Below are 23819 nucleotides of genomic sequence, written 5' to 3' on the forward strand. Positions count from 1 at the left end.
AGGTTATGGGATGCGGAAATAGCCCTGGGATGTTGAGATGGAGCCATGGGCTGGAATTCACGTCCAGTTCCCTAACAGCCGTGTGACCTTGGATAAGGCACTTGATCTCCTTATGACTGTTTCCTCACTTAAACAAGGCAAGCCCCCAGATATCTCTGCCTCCCACTCAAGGGTTGACTTACAAACAGAAAAGCCCTCCCCCGGGAAGGAATCACGGCAAGCAGCTAAGCAGCTCCCAGGTCTTTGCAGCCAGATGGACCCGCTCTCTTCTTCTCCGCTATGGATGTCCCTTTAGTGACCCAATGTTGGCAGCTTATAAGACGCTATTCAGATTTTCTTTGCCTTTAAATTCCTGTTAAGTCTCGGTGAAGCTAACTGATTCGAAGTGATTTAAAAGTCTCAGGTTAAAGGTGCTCTGACAACTGTGCAATATTAGCATGAAGGACGAGAACACAAATGTTAAGAAACACTGAAACTATCAGAGGTCCTGTTTCTGACTTTTACAATCACACAGTTCCAACAGCTTCTAAGAGTGAGGGGAAAAAATGAAGAAAGGCAACAAGGGAAAACAATGCATTTATTAAGAGGCATGAAAATGCATAAACTCACTTATAAATAAATGTAATATAATTATAATTTACCCAGTGAAAAAATAGCTAAAATCCATGAGTAAACTGGATTTTATATTTGAAATGACTACATATTTGATCTCCAATAATTTCCCCCTGCATCATGATCTCTTAGTAGCAGCGATTTTACAATGACTATAGAAAAAGCTGTTACCAGTGATGATCATAGGGGAGGGAAAATTTTTAAGAATTGTCTTTAAAAATGAACCAGTGCAAACAAATTCAGATTATAAGGGATACAGTAAGACCTGGGGCTTATCTTCATAAAAGTAGAAAATAAAAATCCCGAACATTCATTAAGAAATGAAAAAGCAAACTACATTTTGATCATTGAAAAGTAATACATATGGACGTTATAAAACATTCGTAACCAGTGATTACAATAATTACATTTACATTTATAAATGTTCATTCAAGTACCAGTGATCAATAAACATTCAAAGTCTCATTAAAAGTCACACGAGATATAGATACATGAGAACAATGCTTCTTTTGATTTAACAAAAATCATGTCAGTGACCTTAAAATGCTGTATTTTTTTTTTTTGTCTGTAAATGATTTTTCACAGTCTGTACATTTTATCTGTGAGGACCCAAAGACCATCTCACAACAGCTAGTTAAGAAGTCTTTTCTATAAAATGAATTTTGATATTAGAGATAAACATTCTAAAACACATCTGACTTAAAAATAACAGGGAAGAATCAGTTTTCTTTGGCAAGAAATGATTAATTCCTTACCAAATGTTGGTCTGCTATTGTGCAGACACTATCTTCTTTGGTATTTACCAAAGAGCCATTTAATGAACTGAAAAGATTTCATAAACTCTGGTACCATGAGAGCAATGTAGAGCTTATGTCAAAATTGTGCTGAAATAATCAACCTCTTTTCCTTGATAACTGTGGTTAATGGATCTTCCTTCAAAAAGCTCCCTCCTAATTCTGGCCTGAGTCTCAGGCCTTAACATAAGTTCCTTTATCTGTTTCACTTTGGACTTCAGACCCATCCTTTCTCGACGCAAAGCTTCATTAATTAAGTCCCGGATTCCCACAGGTTTCTTGCCTATGGAGAAAAAAAATTATATAATACATTTTACATATGAATACCAATGAAAAACACTAAACGTGGCACAGTGACTTATCAAAAGAGGGTTAAAAAGAAACCTTTAAAATGCTGCCCACATTTTATAGAAAAGGTTGCATTTCACCAAAAATATATCATTTACATGAAACAAATTTACTGTAAATAAAGATCACTGCATAGTGACAGCACACACAGGACAAACATGAAACAATATAGCTAACTAGATGGAGAGTAATTTCAACAGTGATCGTTTGAAATGTAGCACTTGTTAGCTTTGTGCCTTTTGGCCGAGATAAGGTAGTCAAATGCCCTGCTCAGCAATATAAGTGGCAGTATTCCATTTATGGCAAGGCCCCTTCCATGGCCTTTACTTTGAGTTCACAGGGCAGAACCCAAAGTCCCCTCTCCCTTGACCACAGCAGAGGGCAAGTGACACCTGGGCCATTCTTCCTTCATCAATTAATTTCCTCTGATAGGCAGCACTGCATTTCTCGTCTGCTGTGTTTCAGAAATGCAAACACACCGATCATGAAAATATTAGGCAATCTCCACAGACTGGACAACGGATACTTAAACAGCACGATGCAAATCAGTCCATTGACTCGGCAGAGGGGAGCAGGGTTGCTTCTCACGGAGCAGTGGGGGCCTGCCTGCATTCGGGTCTCATTTCCTGTTGTTGTCACTGTCAGTGCCATTCCTATCAGCCTCTTCAGTTTTCACAGAGCTCCCATCCCCTGGCTTGTTTTTGTTCTGTGTTTCTTCCAGATACTGCTGGACGGCCTTGAGCACCGCATTCTCCACCAGCCTCTTACTGAGCCTTACCAATTCAGCATCATCGGGCTCACCTCCATTCTTATCACCTACATTCCACAATAGAGAAGAGAGGTCACTGAGATCATATTGCCATAGAAACTCGGCGTGCAGGGGCTGGCTAGTTCAGTTAGTTAAAGAAAGCAAGCGTCCTTCAGTCTGGTAAACTGGACCTATAAATCCAAGGATACTGGGCTTGGCTTTTCATTTGGTATTTGCAGAAGCAAGCAGCTGACTGTACCTGAAGGCTTCAGGTTGAAAAGCAGTTCATTAGCTCCCATCTAAAAACACTTTACCTAGCAATGCAGGAAGGTCCCCATTTCTACAGGGGATTTTTGTTTGTCTCTCATCCGCGATTGACAGCTACTACTGAAGTCCATGGGCCTACCACCTGGATCCTCAGACATGGGAAATCACCAACTAGATCTGTGTCTGCTTCATCATTCCCACAAGTCAGGTAATCGGGATTTTCCAATCAACTAACCTCTTGGGATCCAGTAATTTTCTAATACTTGGCCTGGATGGTTGTTAACAAACTCTCAGCACTCTCATTAAGACGAAGGCAGTTACTCCTGCTAGGAACCAGCTAAAAATCAGCTTTTAAACTAATCTTTTTAATCTCAGTGCTATCACTGCAATTTAAGAAACAGGAACTCTTCAAGGAAGAGCTGGGATTATGGTAGTAAATTACTAGACGTTAATATCTTATGGCCATTTTGCGTCCCTGCTAGTGACGACTGAGGTGTAATTATCCCTTCATTTTTCTGCAAAAGGGCTGGTTCTCATCTGTTCAAATGCTGCATATTCCCCACTCACTCTCTTTCTTGTCTCCCTGAACTGAGGGAAAAAACTAGGGGGCTCACCTCTCATGTCCATTCAGTCCTTCATCTCCTTCCACTGAGCTGTGGACCCAGGAAGGCAGATGATTAAAAGCAAAGACATCTGAGCATCTACATACATTAAGTAAATGCTAACAGACCTCAAAGGAGTGATAGACAGAAATACAATAAGAGCAGAGGACTTTAATACTCTACTTTCAACAATGGATAGGTCATCCAGACAGAACATCAATAAGAAAACATTAGACTTGAACTATACCTGAGGCCAAATGGACCTAAGAGACATACAAAGAACATTCTATCCAATAGCACCAGAATATACATTCTTCTCAAGCACATATGGACCGTTCTCCAGGATAAATTATGTGTTAGATCAGAAAACAAGTCTCAGCACATTTTCAAAAAGTGAAATCAAACCAAGTATTTTTTCTGACCACAACGGTATGAAACGAGACATCAAGAACAAGAGGAAAACTAGAAAATTTACAAATAAATAGACATTTAACAAACATTCAAAACAACGAATGAGTCAAAGATAAAATCAAAAGGGAAATTTTTAAAATCTATCTTGAAACAAATGAAAATGGGAACACAACACACCAAAACTTATCCAACAAAAGCACTGCTAAAAGAAAAGTTTATAGCAATAAATGCCTACATTAAGCAAAAGAATGATCTCAAGTAAACAACATAACTTAACACCTCAAGGAACTAGGAAAATAAGAACAAACTAAGTTTAAAACTAAGCAGAACTAAGGACATAAAACTCAGAGCAGAAATAAACAAAATAACAAAATGAAGGATAGAAGTCATATGATCATCTCAACAGATGCAGAAAAAAACTGACAAAACTCAAAACTCTTTCATGATAAAAACTCAACAAACTGGGTATGAAAGGAACATATCTCAACATAATAAATGCCGCATATGACAGGTCATATGCTAACACACTCAATAGTAAGAGGTTGAAAGCTTTCCCTCTAAAATCAGAAACAAGGCAAAGATGCCCACCCTTGCCATTCTTATCCCACAGAGTAATGGAAGACCCAGCAAGAGCAATCAGGCAAGAAAAAGAAAAAAGGCGTCTAAACCAGAAAGGAAGAAGTAAAATGGTCTCTGCTCATAACATGATCTTGTGTATAGAAAATCCTAAAGATTCTACCAAAAAACAAGTTAGACCTAATAAATGAGTTCAGTAAAGCTTCAAGATACAAAATCAACATACAAAAGTCAGTTGCATTTCTATACAGTAACGATGGACTATCTGAAAAAGAAATTTAAAAAATAAATAATTCCATTTAAAATAGCATCAGAAACAATGAAATACTTAGGAATAAATTTAACCAAGGAAGTGAAATATCTATACACTGAAAACTATAAGACATTGATGAAAGAAACTGAAGACACAAATAAATGGAAAAATACCCCCATGTTCTTCGATTGGAAGAGCTGCTATCATTAAAATGTCCTTACTACCCAAAGCCATCTATAGATTCAGTGCCATCTCTATCAAAATTACAATGGTGCTTATTCACAGAAATAGAAAAAATAATTATAAAATTCATATGGAACCACAAAAGATCCCAAGTAACCAAGGCAATCATGGGAAAGAACAAAGCTGGAAGAATCACACTTCCTGATTTCAAGACAGTATGGTGTTGGCATAAAAACAGACATATGGACCAGTGGAGCAGAATCGAGCACCCAGAAATAAATTCACACATGATATTTGGCAATAGAGCCAAGCATACATAATGGGGAGAAAGGCAGTCTCTTCAATAAGCAGTGCTGGGAAAACTGGATATCCACATGCAAAAGAATGAAATTTGACCCCTATCTTAACACTACTCACAAACATTAACTTGAAATGAAATAAGGGCTTAAACTTAAGGCCTGAACCTATAACACTCCTAGAAGAAAATACGGGGAAAAAAAGATCCTCGACATTGGTCTTGGCAACGTTTTTTGATTATGACACTAAAAGAATAAGCAACAGAAGCAAAAATCAACAAGTGGGACTACATCAAACTAAAAAGCTTCTGCACAGCAAAAGAAGTGATCAAGAAAATGAAAAGGCAACTACAGAATAGGAGAAAATATATGCAAGTCATATATCTAATAAAGGGTTCACATTCAAATTATAAAAAGAACTCATACAACTCAATAGAAAAACCACAATCTTTAAAAAATGAGATTGAATAAACATTTTCCAAAGAAAATATGCAAATGGCCAACAAGTACATGAAAAGGGGTTCAAATCACTAATCATCAGGAAAATGCAAATCAAACCACGAGATATCACTTCACCTGTTAGAATGGCTATTAAGGGGAAAAAAAAAAAAAAAAGAAGAAGAAACAACAAAGGCCTGTGAGGATGTGGAGAAAAGGGAACCCTTGTGCACTATGGGTAGGAATGTAAATCATTGTGGTTACTACGGAAAACTACTAAGGTTCTTCAACCTAAAGAGGCATCTTAAAATTAAAGCTACGCTGTATTTATCTTCTGCCCACTTCTTGAATAAAGGGATCTGTCTCCCACAGTGACCTCTAAGATAAATGACTGCATTCATTTTACCTGAGGCCTACTTAACAATGGCGATTCGATGTGTCACTACAAGGTAGATGATCTATTATCTTGGTATTCTAACAAAAGCACACATAAAAGATATTCCCAATGTATGCAGCAACCTCTCGACAAAAATGTTCTTTCTTGAAGGAATAAAGAGCGACTGATAATGGGCATGGGGTGAGGAAAATATATTGGAATTATATAGTGGTGATGGTTGCTCCTTGTGAATATACTGAATTCTACTGAATTGTCTTTAGAATGGCAAATTAATCATGTGAGCCAATTCCTTAAAATAAATCTTTCTTTCTATAAAAAAAAAAATTCTTTCTTGGTCTCCCTAGGTTATTTAATATTATAATACCTTTTTAGAATGACATATTAACCTTTGTCTTTGACACTGGTTTATTTTTCTTTTTTTTTTTCAGTAAATCCTCCCAGAATATCTTTTATCAATTTCTTAGGAGAATACTAAAAAACCAAAGAGAGGTAATGAGAAATTCTCTCAAGTCGACCAAACACAGTACTATCCCTAAAAGAACAGACTTAAGAAACTTTCAACAAACTTGAAGTAAGCAAGTCTACTCTCTGTAACAGAGTTGCAACATCATTAATCAACAGTAGGTACTCAAGATTCAGCTTGTGTCTATATTACCTGAGATCTCTGATACCAAGCCAGTGCATAGATTAAATTTATTGTTGTAATTATAAAAAAGAAAATAAGTGACCTCCTTCGTGGTAGTCAAAATATCTGCTACCTACTAGGATATGTTAAGGTCAACATTAATGTGTGAGCTGACCCAGTAATTGCTTCATTGATACCATGTCAAGGGCTCCAGAAACCACCACCACCCTCCACCCACTGCCAATATCTAGGAACCTATTTGTCCTGACAAGAATAAATCATTCTAATGTTTTTTAAGGGAGAACCAAAAAAAAAAGCTTCACTACAATGCCATGTAAGAGCTAAGAGAGAGAGTACAACCACATTAAAAGTTCTCATTTGTCCCAATCAAAATCCCAGCAAATTATTTTGTGGATACCAACAAACTGATTAAAAGCTTACATGGAAAAGCAAAAATAAACATTAGAACCAATACAATATTGCTGGAGAATAACAAAGTCAGAGGATTGAGGCTACCCCATTTCAAGACTAACCATACAGCTACAATAATCAAGAGTGGTACTGGCAAAAGAATAGACAAATATATCAGTGGAACAGAACAAAGAGCCCAGAAATAGACCCATACAAGTATAAGCAACGTGCTCTTTGAAAAAGGAACAAAAGTAATACAATGGAGCAAAGACAGTCCCTTCAACAAATGGTGCTGGAACAACTGGACATCCACATACAAAAAAATAAATCTAGACACAGCTCTGACACCCTTCACAAAATTTAACTCAAAATGGATCATAGACCTGAATGTAAAGTGCAAAATTATAAGACTCCTAGAAGATAACACAAGAGAAATTCTAGATGACCTTGGGTATTGCAGTGACTTTTGTAGACACAACACCAAAGACCAAAGGCATGATCCATTAAGAAATAATTGATAAGTTGGACTTCACTAAAATTAAAACTTTCTGCTTTGTGAAAAACAATGTCAAGAGAATATGAAGACAAGCCATAGTCTGGGAGAAAACATTTGCAAAACACACATCTGATAAAGGACTATTATCCAAAATCTACAAAGAACTCTAAAAGCTCAAGAGTAGGAAGACAAACAGTCTGATCAAAAATGGGCCTAACAGGTACATGAATACATGCTCAACATCACAAGTCATCAGGGAAATACAAATCAACACTACAGTGAGAACTCACCTCACATCTGTTAGAACGACTATTATCCAGAAAAAAAACAAAATGAAACAAACAAAACAAACAAAAAAAAAAACCAAAACTCCAAAAAAACAAACCCAAGAGATGTGTTGGAGAAAATGTGGATAAAAGGGAAGGGAATCCTTGTCGGTGGGAATGTGAATTGAGCAGGCACTATGGAAAACAGTACAAGGTTCTGCAAAACTAAAAATTGAACTACCACGTGATCCAACAATTCCATTTCTGGGTATTTTCTAAAGAAAATAAAAGCACTAACTCGAAGAGGTTATATGCACCCCCATTTTCAACACAGCAATATTTACAAGAGCTAAGATAAGGAAACAACCCAACTGCCCATTAATGGATGAATAAAGAGAAAAACTGTGGTACATACATACAATGGAATATTATGCAGTCATAAAAACAATGAGATTTTTGCCATTTGCAACAATGCAGATGGACCTAGAGGGCATTATGCTAAGTGAAATAAGTCAGACAGAGAAAGACAAATACTATATGATCTTACTTATATGTGGAATCTAAAAAAAGAACAACAACAACAACTCAAACTTGGAGATATAAAGAACAGATTGGCAGTTGCCAGAGATGAGGGATTGGGGGTAGATGAGATGGCTGTTAAGGGAGTCAAAAAAGTCATGGGTATGTAATGTACAGCATGGTAATTATAGTTAACAATGCTATACTGCATATTTAAAAGTTGCTAAGAGCATAAATCATAAAAGTTCTCATCACGAGAAAAAGAATTCTGTAATTATATGTGGTAATAGATGTTAACTAATTGTGGTGATCATTTCACAATATATACAAATATCAAATAATTATGTTGTACAACTGAAACTAATATAATACTGTGTATCAATTATACGTCAAGTTTTTAAAATGGACTGAGCACCTTAGCAGACACCTCATCAAGGAAGATATGCAGATGGCAAATAAGCATATGAATAAAGGCTCCACATCATATGTAATCAGGGAAATGAAAATTAAAGTAACAAGGATATACCACTGCACAACTATGAGAAAGGCAAAAACTGGGGCACTGACAGTACCAAACCCTGGTGAGCATTTGGAGCAACAGGGACTCTCAATCATTGCTGATAGGAAGGCAAAGCAGCCCAGCCATTTTGGAAGGTAGTGTGGCTGTCTTACAAAACTAAACCTACTCTTACCATATGACCCCGCAATCATACTCCTTCATATTTACTCAAAAGAGCTGAAAACTTGTATCCGCACAGAAACCTGCACAGGGACGTTGTGGCACCTTTATCCATAACTGTCAAAGCTTGGGAACAATCAAAACATCCTTCATTAGGGGAACAGATCAACTGTAGTACATCTAGATAACAGAATACTATTCAGAGCTAAAATGAAACGTGTTATCAAGACATGGAAAGACATGGGACAACTTTAAACACATAATTACTAAGTGAAAGAAGCCAATCTGAAAAGCCTACCTACTATATGATTCCAACCACATAACATTCAGGAAAAGGTAAAACCATGCAGATGGTAAAAAAAAAAAAAAAAAAAAAAAAAAAAAAAAAAAAAAAAAACATCACTGGTTGCTAGGGGTTTGGGGAGGGAGGAAAGGGATAAATAAGCAGATCACGGCGTACTTTCAGGGCAGTGAAAATACTCTGTATGATATCATAATGGTCAATACATGTCATTATCATTGTCCAAACCCACAGAATGCACAAGACCAAGTGTAAACGGTCATTAAACTATGGGCTCTGGGTGATTACAATGTGTCCATGTAGGTTCAGCAATTGTGAACAAATGCACTGCCCTGGTGGGGGACGTGGAGAATGGGGGATGTTACAGGTAGGGGCAGAGAGGACACTGGAAACCTCTGTACCTTCCTCTCCATTTTGCTGTGAACCTAAAACTGCTCTAAAAATAATAAAGTCTTAACTAAAAAAAAATTCTCACTTGAGACATCCCAACTACCAAAAACTTTAATTTGGTATCTGAACAAAGGCCTCCCAAGCACGTTCCCATAACGTGTGCATCTTGCCCTTCTCGTTCCTGCAGCTTCATGTGTCCTCCTTAGAAGCAGCATTCTCTTTGACTGAGCTGACCTTTTCTTCCACTTGCCTATATTAAAAGAAACACTAAATACAGATCTATCTATAGGGTATTCAGAAAGTTGGGTGGCACGTTCAGCTTCCTTGAACACCCCTGCAACTTGTCTGAGATGAGGGGCAAATCAAGATTTGCCCCCATTCGCACATTTATCTTTTTTTTTTTTTTAATTAGGGCCACACCCGCAGCATGTGGAGGTTCCCAGGCTAGGGGTCCAATCGGAGCTACAGCTGCCGGCCTACGCCAGAACCACAGCAACACAGGATCCAAGCCACCTCTTCGACTTACACCAGAGCTCACGGCAACTCTAACCCATGTCCTCATACATATTAGTCAGGTTCATCATCACTGAGCCACAATGGGAACTCCTCCGTGTGCACATTTAAACTGACACTGTCCTTGGACCCTTGTCTGCCAACACCCTGGGAAATAGAGTGGCCGTAAAGCAAGCTCCTCTCCTTTTGTCAAATACCAAAACTCTTCCCCGGAGTTCCCGTCATGGCACAGTGGTTAACAAATCCAACTAGGAACCATGAGGTTGCAGTTCTGATCCCTGGCTTGCTCAGTGGGTTAAGGATCCGGCGTTGCCATGAGCTGTGGTGTAGGTTGCAGACGTGGCTCGGATCCTGCGTTGCTGTGGCTCTGGCGTAGGCCAGTGGCTACAGCTCCGATTTGACCCCTAGCCTGGGAACCTCCATATGCCGCGGGAGTGGCCCTAGAAAAGGAAAAAAAAAAAAGACAAAAAAAGCCTCTTCCCCCCCCTCCACACACCAGAAAGTTTTAGAATTAAAACAGAAATGTTTTCTATAATAAAAATTCCAAAGAGGAAAGAACCATGCCTTTGTAAGTTTTATTCAGGGTTCAGAAGCACAAATGAGTTTTTTAAATGATGATGCTTTATGTACAAAAGAACGACCTTCAGGGCTTCTGGGAAACACTACACTCCAACACCCTACCCTCATTGTTTTTAAACTGGAGGGGTGGGGGTGGATTGCAATCAGACCAAATATCAATAATAGCCTCCTGGGAAAACAAAGAGGAGATAAGGTCCAACGGGGTGACCAGTAGCCTGAGTGGGCGGGGCACAACCCAGGCAGCCCCAGCCACAGCTGTCAGGATGACTAGGGGTTCTGAGCCCCCTGAGTCTTTTATTAACACAGCTGGTACCTCCAGATCAGGCACGTGCCCTTCCCTCCACTGTTCCCGAGTCACTGCCTGAAGCCAATCCCTTCACACATCATTGCAGGAACCTCCAAATCAAATGGCTTAGGATGATCTCTCTGACTTGTACCCTCAAGACTGCTCATCATATGGTCATATCGGAGATGGGACAAGACACAGACCCTGGCTGTTTATAGGCCAAACAGGCTACCAAAGAACTCTTTCCAGAAATACATTGTAGCCCTTTAGACAGACTTCTCTTTTTCAGTTTGTAACCTCAGTTTTCTGAGTCCACACTTTGATCCACATTGTTCTCCGCAGAATTTCTGCTGTAATGCGGTCATTTCCTATTGGAAACCCTGATAGCATGATGGTACTATCGGTGGTGATGTTGACAGACCTCCTAATGCATGTGCAAGGAGGGGAAAATATGATAAACATATGAGGTTGAAATCCAATTCTGCCATTTTCTATCTGCACAGCCTTGTCCGCTATCTCTCCAAACTGAAATTTCCCATCAGTGTGAAACAGGAGGGAAGGGAGTAGAGCACAACCCTTAAAAGAACGACACAGCCCTTGAGGATGTGACAAAAACTGGTGAAAACTAACGAGGTCCAAGATAGTGGATGATCTGACTTCCAATGGACCTTGAAGCTTGTCATAGCTCACTGTAACAGATTAGCATGCTAAGTGACACGCCCACAGGTGCCACAACCGTTCTGAGGCCAAAAAGTGGCAATGGCCCAATTCCTGGAAATCTGCCCCTTCCCAGAAATAGCTGGAATAACCCTCCCCTCATTAGCCTGTGAAATTGCGCAGCCCATGAAAACTCACCACCCCGTACTGCAGGGCCTCTAGGCTCTCACCTCTCGCCTTCTGAGATGGCCCGCACTCTGTCTATGGAATGCCTTTCTCCCAGGGCCACTCTCTCACCTTCTGAGATGGCCCAGACTTTGTCCATCTCTCAATAAATCTACTTTTGACCTGTCACTCTGCCTCTCACCAAACTTCTTCTGTGCTAAGACACAACCAGCCTGAACTCCAGTAAGTCCTGAGACCAGGTGTGTGATTTTAATGAAAAAAAAAAAAAAAAACAAAACAGTGGTTTCAAGTCCCAATTTGGCCTCTGTCTGGGTATGAGTTTCAGTCTGTGGGTTTGAGTCCCAGACTGAGGTATACAGTTTCAAATGGGCCACTCATGAGGCTAATGGACCCTGTAGTGCTGCTGTAAACATAAGAGAGAAGGGATGGAAAAAGTCTAACATCGTGCTGGAATAGAGTAGGCTCTCAAATATTTTATTTGTGCATTTCATACATGTGCTATGATTAAATCTGAGTTCACATTATTTTAAGAATGGTTCAATACCTACTAAATACCAATCACTCATGCACTCAATAATTGACTTTAATAAAAGTACTTACTATGTGCCATTACTAAGTATGTAAAAATGACACAGTCTCTGATCACACAGAAGTCGGTCTAGGAGGATGACCAATAAACAGTGATTGCAAAACAACAGGTGAAGTGCTGTAACAGAACATGTTCAAGGTCCAGTGGCGTCAGGAAGGATAACAAGGTTACGTTTCATAGGGGAGATACGTCAGCTCCGTGAACAGGTGTTTGCAGGCGCAGGGAAAGGGGAAGCAGGAAGGTTTTCCAGATTTAAGAAAGGCATGAGCATGTGCACAGAAGAATGGAAATGCACGATGTACGTGCAGAATTGGAGGTACCTTCACCGTACTGGCATGAAGAGTTCAGGGTGCCATGGCTAGGGTGGGGGTGGCACAGGGAGAAGGGCTACAGAGCAGGTAGGGGTGAAGGGCCATATGGACCATGCTATGGAGTCAAGCGCATCCTATAGGCGATGGGGAGCTACTGCAGGATTTTAAGCACAGCATATTTTAGAAACCTCACTGTGATAGCCATGTGGAATATAATATGGAAGGAGTGGAGAGGGGCAAAAATAGAGACAAATTGTTGCAATAGACAAAAAAAGAAACAATGAGGACCTGAACTGTGGCAGATGCAACAGGAAAGAAAAGGAAACGTTACAGAGAGAGTGAGGGAATAGCAAGGCTGGCCACTGCACCAATCTGATCAGGAGAGGTTTTCAAGGAAAGTGGAAGGAGAGTGCAAAAAAATACACATATGAAGAAATAATGGCCCGAATGTTTGAAATCCTATAAAAAACCATAACCTAAAATCAAGAATCTCAGAAAATATCAAGTATAAGGAATGTGAAGATGGAATATCATGATCAAATTGCTGAAAACCAATATTAAACGAAAATCATTAGAGCAGCCAAAGGAAAAAGGGTGCATTATATAGAGGAACAAAGACAGGAAGGATAGCAGACTTGTGCATCACAAACAATGTGAGCCGAAAGACAACAGCACAGCATTTTTACTAAAAGAAAAAGAAAAGGCAGCACAGAATTCTCTATCCAGACATATTATCTTTTAAAAATGAGGCTGAAAGAGAGATTTTTTTTCAGACATATAAACGCTGAATTAATCCATCATCAGCCAACCAGCACTTAGAAGAAATGTTCAAGAAAAAACTTAAGTGGCAGGAAAATGAGACCAGATGGAAATTTGGATCTATTCAAAGGCGAGGAGAGAACTAAAAACTATACATATATAGATAAAAATAAAATACTTTCTCTCTTTGTAAATCTTCTTAAAAGACAAATAACTGCTTTTAATGGAATTTATAAAATACGAAGAAAAAATGTACACAACTAAGGCAGAGACTGAGACGGAACATGGAAAGAACTGTCATGAGGGTCTTGCACTAAATACGAAGTGGCATATTATTATGTGAAGGCATACCATCTTAGGATGTATATTTTAAAACCCGAGAGCAACCACTAAAGTAAAAACAAAGAAGAGCCATAGCTAACAAACTAGTAATGAACCTACAATGAAATCCTAAAACTGCTTAATACAAAATAAGGCAGTAAAAGAGAAGAAAAAGGAACACAGAGTAGATGAGACAAGTAGAAACCAACTAGCCAGGGGTATGATTTAAACTCACCCATACTGATAACCATGTGAAAAGGAAGATGGTCTTAAGACGCCAATAAAAAGTCAGATGGTTAATTTGGATAAGACACATGAGTCAACCAGAATGCCTACCACTTCAAGTAAAAAACCTACTTCAAGTATGAAAACAGAGAACGGTTAAAGGTCAAAGGATGGAAAAGGATGATCACGCTAAAACGAATCAAAAGAAAGCTAGAGAATCAATACCAGACAAAGCAGATTTCAGGTAAAAAAGAATATTAGCTGCCATAAAGAGGGACGTTTTAGAATTACGAAAGAGTTGATTCATCCAAAGGATATAAAAACCCTAAATGTGCATGCACCTAAGAGCAATAGAGTACCTAAAGCAAAACCAACAGAACGGAAAGTCTAACAGATAATCCACAATTACAGTTTGAAATTTCAAAAACACTCTTGTGATTGACAGAATGAGGAGAAAAAAGTTCAGAAAGAACACAGAAGACTTGAACAGTAGTAGACAAATCCACCAAACTGATCATTATAGAGCATTTCACCCAACGACAGCAAAACATGCAGTCTTTTTGGTGTACAGAAACCCTTCACAAGAGAAGATCATATTCTGAGCCACAAAACAAGTATCAATACATTTTAAATTACTGAATCTACCCAGTGCCTGTGCTCAAACCACAATGGAGTCAAATAAGAAATCAATAACAGAAAGATATACATTTAAAAGATATTTCTAAAGTTAACTGTAGTTCTACATGATCCATAAACAACTGAAAAATGAATTTATAATATGACATCACTTATATCTGGAATCTAATATACGGCACAAATGAACTTTTGCACAGAAAAGAAAATCATGGACTTGGAGAATAGACTTGTGATTGACAAGGGGGAGGGGAAGGGAGTGGGATGGACTGGGAATTTGGGGTTAATAGATGCAAACTATTGTCTTTGGAATGGATTAGCAATGAGATCCTGCTGTGTAGCACTGGGAACTATATCTAGTCACTTATGATGGAGCATGATAATGTGAGAAAAAAGAATGTATATGTTATGTGTGACTGGGTCACCTTGCTGTACAGCAGAAAAAAAAATTGTATTGGGGAAAACTTTTTTTAAATTTAAAAAATATTTTTAATAGCATAATGTGTGAAACAATTAGGGACAACTGAACAAAATGTATGCAACATCTAAACACTAACAACTGCAAAATGAAAATAAGACCTAAATAAACAGAGAGATAAACTACACTCATTGATCGAAGCTCAATATTGTTTAGATGTCAGTTCTTCACCAATTGCTCTATAGATGCAAATCTACAGAGTTTTGCATTCAAAATCCCACCAGGCATTCTCACAGAAATTGCAAGTTCTAAAATGTATACGAAAATGTAAAGGAACTAGAACAGGTGAAATGATTTTTTTTTTTTTAAGAACAAAGTTGGAAAGCTTGTACTACTTAATTTTAAGGCCTTATGAAGCTACAAAAATAAAGACAATGTGGTATTGGTATAAAGACACACACACAGATCAATGAAACAAAACAAAATCCAGAAGTAGACTTACAAACATGGCCAACCGATATTCAACAAAGGTACCAAGACAATTCAATAAAAGAACACTCTTTTTAAGAAAAGGTGCTTGGAAAAATGGTATATGTGAAAAAGAACCATGACCCTTATTTCATATCATATACAAAAATGAACTCAAAATGGATCATGGACCTGTTATAAGAGCTAAAATTCTAAAGTGTCTAGAAGAAAATCTAGAACTTCTCAGTGACCTTGGATTAGGCAAAGATTCTTATATAGAAGACCAAATTCACAATCTATCCTCCAAAAAGGATAAATTGGACTTCATCAAAATGTAAAACTTGTGGAGTTCCCTGGTAGTCTAGTGGGTTAAGGATCTGGCATTGTCACTACTGTTGCTCAGGTCACTGCTATAGTACAGGTTCAATCTATGGCCCAGGAACTTCCACAGCAGTAGGAATGGCCAGATTTTTTTTTTTTAATGTAAAACTTGTACTCTTCTTAAGATACTGTTAAGGGGAAAAAAAAACAAACTACAGCCTGGAAAAAATATTTGCAAAACATATATGCATAATACACACAAAGAAAGTGTATCCAGAATACAAAAATAACTTCAACAACTTAGTAAGACAAAATAAAGTAAAAAACAGTCAAAGAGAATTGAAGAGTTGCTTCACAAATGATGTGGAGATGGCCAGTAAACATGTGAAAAGACACTCAATATCATTAGCCATCAGGGAAATGAAAACTAAAGTCACAATGAAATATTACTACTCATTCGCTAAAATTAAAATTTAAAAGATTAACAGTATCAAATGGGGGTGAGGATGTGAAGCAAGTGGACCTCCTGTTGCTGGCGGGAATGCAAAAATGGCATAGCCAGTTTGTAAAACAGTTTGGAAATTTGTAGTAAAAGTTCTCCCTCTGAAAGTTGGCCATAGTCTTAGCATGTAACCCTGTACTCTCATTCCTAGCTAGAACTAAAAACAAATGAAATGAAAGCATATGCTCACACACAAACCTACAAGAAACATCTATAAGTAGATTTATTCATAAATGTCCCAAACTAGAAACAACTGAAATACCTTCATGAATCAATAAGCCTGTGAGCTATTCACCCAGGTGGAACAGTACTCAGCCCATCAAAGGAATGAATATACCAAAATGTGCAACAATACAGATGAAATCTAAGGTGTGTTATGCTAAGCGAGAAAAACCAGAGTCAAAAGGCTGCCACCGTATGATTTCACCTTTACGACATTCTAGGGAGGCAAAACCATCAGTATTGAAACAGCCCGGGGCTGCCAGGGGCTGGGAATGAGGACAGGAGTTATAGAAGGACACAAGAGTAAACACAGGGTGATATTATTCCCAGTCTTGACTGTAGTGGTGGTTATATGACTCGATGTGCTAATTAAAACTCCTAGAACTGTACGCACACACAAAAAGAGTGAATTTTCCTACAGGTAAATTATACCTCAATTCTTTAAAAGACCAATGAGAACAACTTCTTCCCCATGATGAGGGACCACCGAGGGGTCTATTGGGATCGACATGAGACTCGCTGAATGACTAGTGTCCTGTCACTCTTTGCAGTTAGCATAGTAATGAAGGTGACTTTCTCAGCTCCTCTCCCTGCTCTAAGAAACACATCTCAACTGTGATATCTGCAATCTCTTCACAGCTACAGGCCTCAGATTCTCAGGTGCTTTCCCTCGAATCCTATTTTTCTCTTGTGCTCAGTATCAAAATTTGAAAATAATTTCCATGAAAGAGTGGGGTGCTTCTGAGCATGAATAAACCCAAATCATTTTCATTCTCTTCCTTGGTGTGTCAGACATGTATTGCTTGCTCCAATCTGCTCAAAGACGGCAAACTAAATTGGTACCCAGGACTTGATTGACAAGTGATTACCGTCGCTCTGTCGTTGGAATCTATTTCCAAGGGGGTACTGTGCTCACTGTGGTTTGTTTTGCTCGCTTGTTTTGCCTCGTATTATCTGTAGGTGCCTATCTGCTGTTCCATATGATAAATTGCTCTCTATTAAACAGAAACCCTGGTTGTTTCCTCTCTGAATTTTGATTCCTGTACTTGTTCAGATAGGAATACAAGGCGTTCTCAATATCTCTGACCATTTCCTCAGGACCACTATATATCATTTTGTGCAAAACTGATTGAGGGGTGACATCTGAGCAGTGATATAAGAAGCAGATGTTCCAAACACAAGTCCTAGTGCAAAGAAATACCTACAGAAGTATGGCTGTCACTGGAAAATTATTCTTATGACAAAGAAGAAATAAATATAGTTTTACACATGGCCAAAAGCATGAATTTTCAAATAATCATGCTCTTGTCTGGCAGAAAAACAAGAAGGCTAGAAAATGAGCATTGCTTTGAATCTTAAAATTATTATGTTCATGGAATTTCTTTATCTTCTATTTAAGAGTTTTACATAAAACTTTAAGTAAAAGTTTCACAACTAACTAGAACTAATTTTCGCTTGTCTGACCAACACACCTGCTCATGAGAATATGCACTTCTCTTTCGAGGCTGATATTCCAGGTTAGGAGTTGACTCAAGCAGAAATAAATGTCACTTTCCTGTTCTGAAGGCCATGTTCACCAAGGCAGATCAGCAGCATAAATGTTGCCGTCAGTCCAACTGGCGAAAGAAATCAGAACTGAGATACTGCTTTATCTCTCCTAGAAGCAATAAGGACACACCCAGATCAAAAGGTTTCACGGTCTGAGAAAAACCCCATGGGAACAGGTCACAAACAGCCATAAACAGGAATACGTCCTTCCATTTATTTTAGGTAACACTTCACACTTTCCAAAGGGCTTTCAGAGCTGTTATCTCATGTGGCCCTTAAAGAAATCTTATAAGGTAACGTAAGGGTATCCTTCCATATTACAAATAAGAACAACGAGCTACGAAAGGCTACATACATCACATAATACCACACAGAAGGGATGGAAATCCATAGCTCGGATTTAGGAAGATGAGTTCTTTCGGGTCACCCACCCCCAGGCAGACACTCCACAGCTCCCTGTACACCCTCATCTTGGGGGAAATGTGAGAAATACTGGATCATTTAACAATCAGTTTACTGGAAAACAGAATGATTCAGAAGGTTTCACTGGCAGATTGAAAATTTTAGACTAATAGATGTTGATTAATGCAGTACAATCCCCTCCTTCCTTCCACTTGCCTTCCTTCTCCCTTGATGGACTCTATTGTTCCTTCCATCCTTCCATCCACACAGGCATCTAGCACCCCCTATGTGTGATAAGTACTCTCACTATGAATATAGAAGTGAAGGCCCTGCCTTCAGGACACCTGCAGCTCAGAGGAGGTAGAAACCTGTGTTAATACATCAGGGATCAAGAATACTCACCAGGAAAGATGACCAATGCAGAGTGGATACATAGAGAGCGGTCAGTTCTATGGAGGAGAAACCATCAAAAGAAAGTTTCCTGTCGGAGGTGATACTTGAGCTGGATCTTGTGAAATGAGTGTTTCTCAGGTGAAAGGGAGTGGCAGGGAAGGAAGATGAGCCTGGCTTGTCTGGGAAACCACAGAACTCTGTCTAGTATGAGGTGAGAGGGAGGGAGAATGTTAAGGCGGGGAACTACATGAGAGACCACGAAGGCTCCTGTAGGAGGCACTGCGGAGTTTGCACATCACCTGTTTCCAGAGCACCTACTATGACCAAATTACACGTCTCAATTCTGAGATGTACACAAATTATTAAGGCTTGTCTTCAAGGAATTACTTATTTCAACCATGAGGTGTATGTTAAAGAAAATCAGATTTTCACAACCCTGCCAATGCTTATTAAAAACATAAGCTTGGGTCTCAGAACACTCCTATTATTTTAAAGGAAAATATCAGAGAAGCCACTAACCAGTGATTTTGCTTCATTTGGTTTTAGGTTTGATGCAAATAACCAGTCATTAAGCTCAGTGAAAGGGACAAAATATAAGCATAACTACAATGTGGTCAAGAGCACCTTGAAATATGATACATACATTGAAAGAAATTGCATTTTTTTAAAGTATTCAAAACGGAGCTCTCTTCAGCTCAGCAAGCTGCCCAATCCCAAGGCAAACCCTTCTGGGATGAGCATGTAGAGTATGATTTATGCTACACAATTTTCCATCTAATTATTCAACGAGCCAACACAGCAAATAGGTTAAACTGCCTCCATTCATTTTCTCTGGTGGCTTCCAAAACATAATTTTTAAAGTCTGACCATGAAAATCCAGGGACACAAGACTATTTAGTCAGTGCGTTTGGCTTTGAGTACTGAGCCATCTGCAAACCACGCTGACTGGCCATCACACCAGCAATGATGGTGGGTCAAACAGAGCATGCGCCATACTAGAGAAAACTTGAAGATGAGATCATTCATTGCTAGGATAAAATCAAGAGAAAACTGACAACTGAAGGTCACCCTTGATCATTCTTCTGGACATATAATAAAAACAAAGAAGGAAACTGAGCACACATTCACGCACTGAGCCCTGAGCACTGGGACGGATTCCCCAGCTATCAAATGGGACAATCATCCTGCACTGAGGTCCCCACAGCACTTCTGAGAGGCTCTGAGGGGGCAGGAGTCCATAGGGCGGGGAGAGGGGCTGGAGGCATTGTCCCTGTCCCTCCACCCCGGGGAAAGACCTCAACCCCCCCCCTCTGTTTGAGCCCCCACAGCCCTCGCCCACGCTGCTAACCTGTGTTCATTAGACAGGGTTTCATTATATTTCCTTTTAAAATGAAGCTTGGAGAACTCATCCACTAATAGCCTCAGGAAGAATGACTGAGAAAAGTAATTGAGGATATACTTTTCTTTTCTCCATGACCTAAAACTATCAATTTCCTAGAAGCTTCCAAAAAGCACATGATTTTTAAAGTTCTCTCTAGTGATATCCATTGTTCATAAAAATTCTCTGAATATGTGAATTCTTACTAGTGAAAATTAAGTGAGCATTTGAACTTGTTTGGTAATTGCTGGTGGTATGTAAATGTAAATTCATTTCTTCCAGCAGCTGACATTTACTTCTCAAGCTCTTCATCTCCAAATAGGGAAGAATTGCCCCAGTCAAGGAATGTCAGGAATCGGGTAGATATACACACATGTGGTATGGGGTGGACAAAAGACAATCATTACGGCCCTGAGCCTCCTCTCTGGCCCCGCTAGAGGCATGTGTCATGTCCCTGGGGAAAGCAGGACACCAAAGAGACATTAACACAGATCAGAAATGATCACGGTCCTGCCCCCATGACGTCTAGAACTCCGCCCCCCACTCCCTGAACTGCTTAGACTCGCTTCCCAGGAGCCTCAGAGGCTAAAAAGCCAAGTTCCTTCATCACCAGCTTCTTCTAAGACCTTCTGCATATGGAATCACAAGACTCTGCAAATGTTTATATGTCTCCATAACACATAACATATAACTCTAGTTGTAATAGTTTTATTTATGGATCCTTTTAATAACAATAAACCTGCCTAATATTAATTGGCTATTATGTGCTTGGCTTTTTTTCACATTTAAGTCAAAAGCTTACTGTTATTATCACTGTTTTACCTATGAGAAAAGCAAAGGTTAGAAAAGCCAAGAGACTTGCTCAAGTCTACATCACTAAAGAATGGCGAAGTTGGGACTCAAATCACTCTTCACACCACCACACTGCTTTGCATCTAGCAATTGGAAATACATTCCTAGGATACGTCCTATGATATTTTTAGCTCTACAATGAGACTTCTAACCAGAAAATATTTAAGTTACAGAGTCAGAATACCTGGACTAGAATTCTAGCTTTCCCATTCACTAGCTCTGTATCCCTGGAAATTTGCTTTGCCCCCTAAGGCTCACATTCTTTACTTGTAAATCATGGGTTACTGTAGTTCTATACCGAAGGGCTGCTGTGAAAATTAAATAGGATAATAATACAAAGCACTTAGCATGGTTCTCCTCTTATAGGAAGTATTCAATAAAATCAGTAGTATTCTTACTACTGTGGGGTGTTTTTTGGTTTTTTGGAGGTTGGTTTGTTTGTTTTGCTTTTTTAGGGCTGTAGCTGCCACTTAAGGAAGTTCTCAGGATAGGGGTCAAATCAGATAGGGGTCAAATTGGAGCTAGAGTTGCTGGCCACAGCCACAGCCACAGCCACACCAGATCTGAGCCCAGTCTGTGATCTACACCACAGCTCAGCTGACCCACTAAGCAAAGCCAGGGATCGAACCCACATCCTCTGTATACCAGTCAGATTCGTTTCCACTGCACCACAACGGGTACGCCCCTCTTACTACTGTTTTGATTTAAATGAAAGGGATGCTACAACCCCCTTTCAATTTACAAGGCTACAAGGCTATTTGTTTATGAGCTTCCTGCTACACATCTCTGTAAGCAAACCTGATATGGACAACTTATTCACTTTATACAGTATGGTCCTTGAAACAAATGGAATAAATGCAAATAAGAAATTTATGCGTTGTTCTATACAGTTTACATTCATGTTCTTTTGCAACTAAATGATGCTCTGTCTTAGAGAAAGAGAAGAGCTACTGCTAATTAATCCTGCAAAAGGCCTTCAAACAGACAGATGAACAGATAGTAGTTACAAGAGTGAGATACAGATGGTTTTAGGTTTCTGGATGCACCAAACTGAAATGTGAGGCATTGAAAATAGCGATTTTCTGTATTTGAAAATCACAACAGATAAAAATAATCACCTCACGTTTAGTCTACATGCAGCTTCCCAGGCACACATTCACTTCAGAACATGAGTTATGCACACACGGTCAATGTCACACCTTTCATAGCCTCAACTTTGCTCTTGTCTTCCTAGTAGAGCCATTTCATATTTTCAGTCACAGTGCTTCTTTCCAACTCTTCATCCATCCCTTGTTGAATATTCAAAAGACTTTAGAATAATTAATGGCAAAAAAATACAGTGAAAGGTACATTATAAGTAAAAATTAAGATGATGAAAAAACACAAAGTCTGGTAGCAGGTAGAGAACAGAGGGAAATGAAGATCACAGGAGGGCAGATCATGAGAGGCATGAAATGCATTTGAGCTTCCTCACATTCAGAGTGAAAGGGGGTGCACTGGTTCTTCTTCTCAAGAGTAGAAAGCACAAATCACCATTCCTTCAGGATCAGAGCAACTCTAAGGCTGACCACTCCCACGGAGCTTCAGGCCATGTACACCTTACAACAGTTGGTCCCAAGTCCCTTCCTTGCCTACCCTCCAGCCTTGCTGCCCATCCCCTTCAGGTGGTTGCCCATCTCCAGGTCCATATGGCTCCAGTGGGGCTGCTGGTCTACCAGAGCTACCAGTGAGTCAATGGCACACACTTCAAATTTTTAAAGCCACTTCATCATTTCTATCTCTTGGAAACTTTTCGTAATATGCTTTTGTTGGTACATAAAGGTACTTTATGCCATAATACATAAATTACCAGGTCTCTGATATGTACAGTGCCCTTCAGGTTGTGTAGTTTACAACTCGCACCATCTCTCAGATTTTACATATGGGAATTGGAAGAGAGGAACTCCTTCTACTTGAATGTTCAACAGTGAAAATGCTCCCCAGAGCTGCTGGAAGTCACATTCCCATCACTGCGTGAAGCTTGAGAAGGTGTGGACACAGCCCCCACCGGCAAATGAAGCTTGAGAGGGTGAGAACGCAAAGTTGAAAGAAGCGATGGAGAGATGGAGAGGTGGTACTGTCTCTAAGTCAGTCTCTATTCCTGTCTTGTTTGCATGTGTAAACCAACAAGTTCTCCCTTTCAATAAAAACAGAATAAATCTGCCTGCATCTGTCCTTTCACTGCCTTGACTCTTTTTGCTGCCCTTTTCTATTTCTGCTCTGACAGAGGTTCCCAGATCCTCTGAAGAATTCCTCAGACTTTTCAGAACACTCTACTGACTGCCTTGCCCCGCAGCGCCTGAGCCTTTGGTTCCTCTTAACATCCAAAACCCCGAGAGCACCACTTATCACTCCCAAACCCCCATTCCTCCTGCCTACAGGTCTCCTCTGCCAATGCCCTTCCCCCCAATTCACCAACCTGCCCTCTATCAGCATGGACAGTGAACATCATTAACTTTGAATGAGTGAAGGGGGTTAAGGAAATATTCACCAAGATTATGTCAATTGTATCTCAGTAAAACTGGTGAAAAAAGGAAATACTCACCAAAGAAATCATAAGACTTCAGAACACATACTTGAGAAATTTCAAAAGAATAAATTATTT

At 39.3% G+C, this 23819-nt stretch overlaps 1 protein-coding gene across 5 annotated transcripts in view; it reads right to left on the reverse strand.

Annotated features, from left to right (window-relative positions):
• Nucleotides 1–560: 560 nt before the first annotated feature.
• Nucleotides 561–23819, reverse strand: part of AKAP7 (A-kinase anchoring protein 7) — a 141025-nt gene continuing 117766 nt past the window's right edge. For 2 of the 5 annotated variants that reach the window (XR_014803404.1, XR_014803421.1), the window contains 2 exons: nt 2234–2570; nt 561–1689 (listed from right to left, as the gene is read on the reverse strand). Coding sequence is in view for 3 of the 5 variants with exons in the window: in XM_021087993.2 (XP_020943652.2) it covers nt 1481–1689 (209 nt within the window). In the remaining 2 variants the exon portion in view is untranslated. The remainder of the gene's footprint in view (nt 1690–2233; nt 2571–23819) is intronic. The other 3 variants (XM_021087993.2, XM_084956175.1, XM_084956165.1) reach the window with 2 other exon arrangements.

Source organism: Sus scrofa, chromosome 1, assembly GCF_054392235.1.
Source record: "Sus scrofa isolate SSC_HxYL_T2T_F1_AM1 chromosome 1, Sscrofa_HxYL_maternal_Yorkshire_Landrace_v2.0, whole genome shotgun sequence".
Classification (NCBI taxonomy): domain Eukaryota; kingdom Metazoa; phylum Chordata; class Mammalia; order Artiodactyla; family Suidae; genus Sus; species Sus scrofa.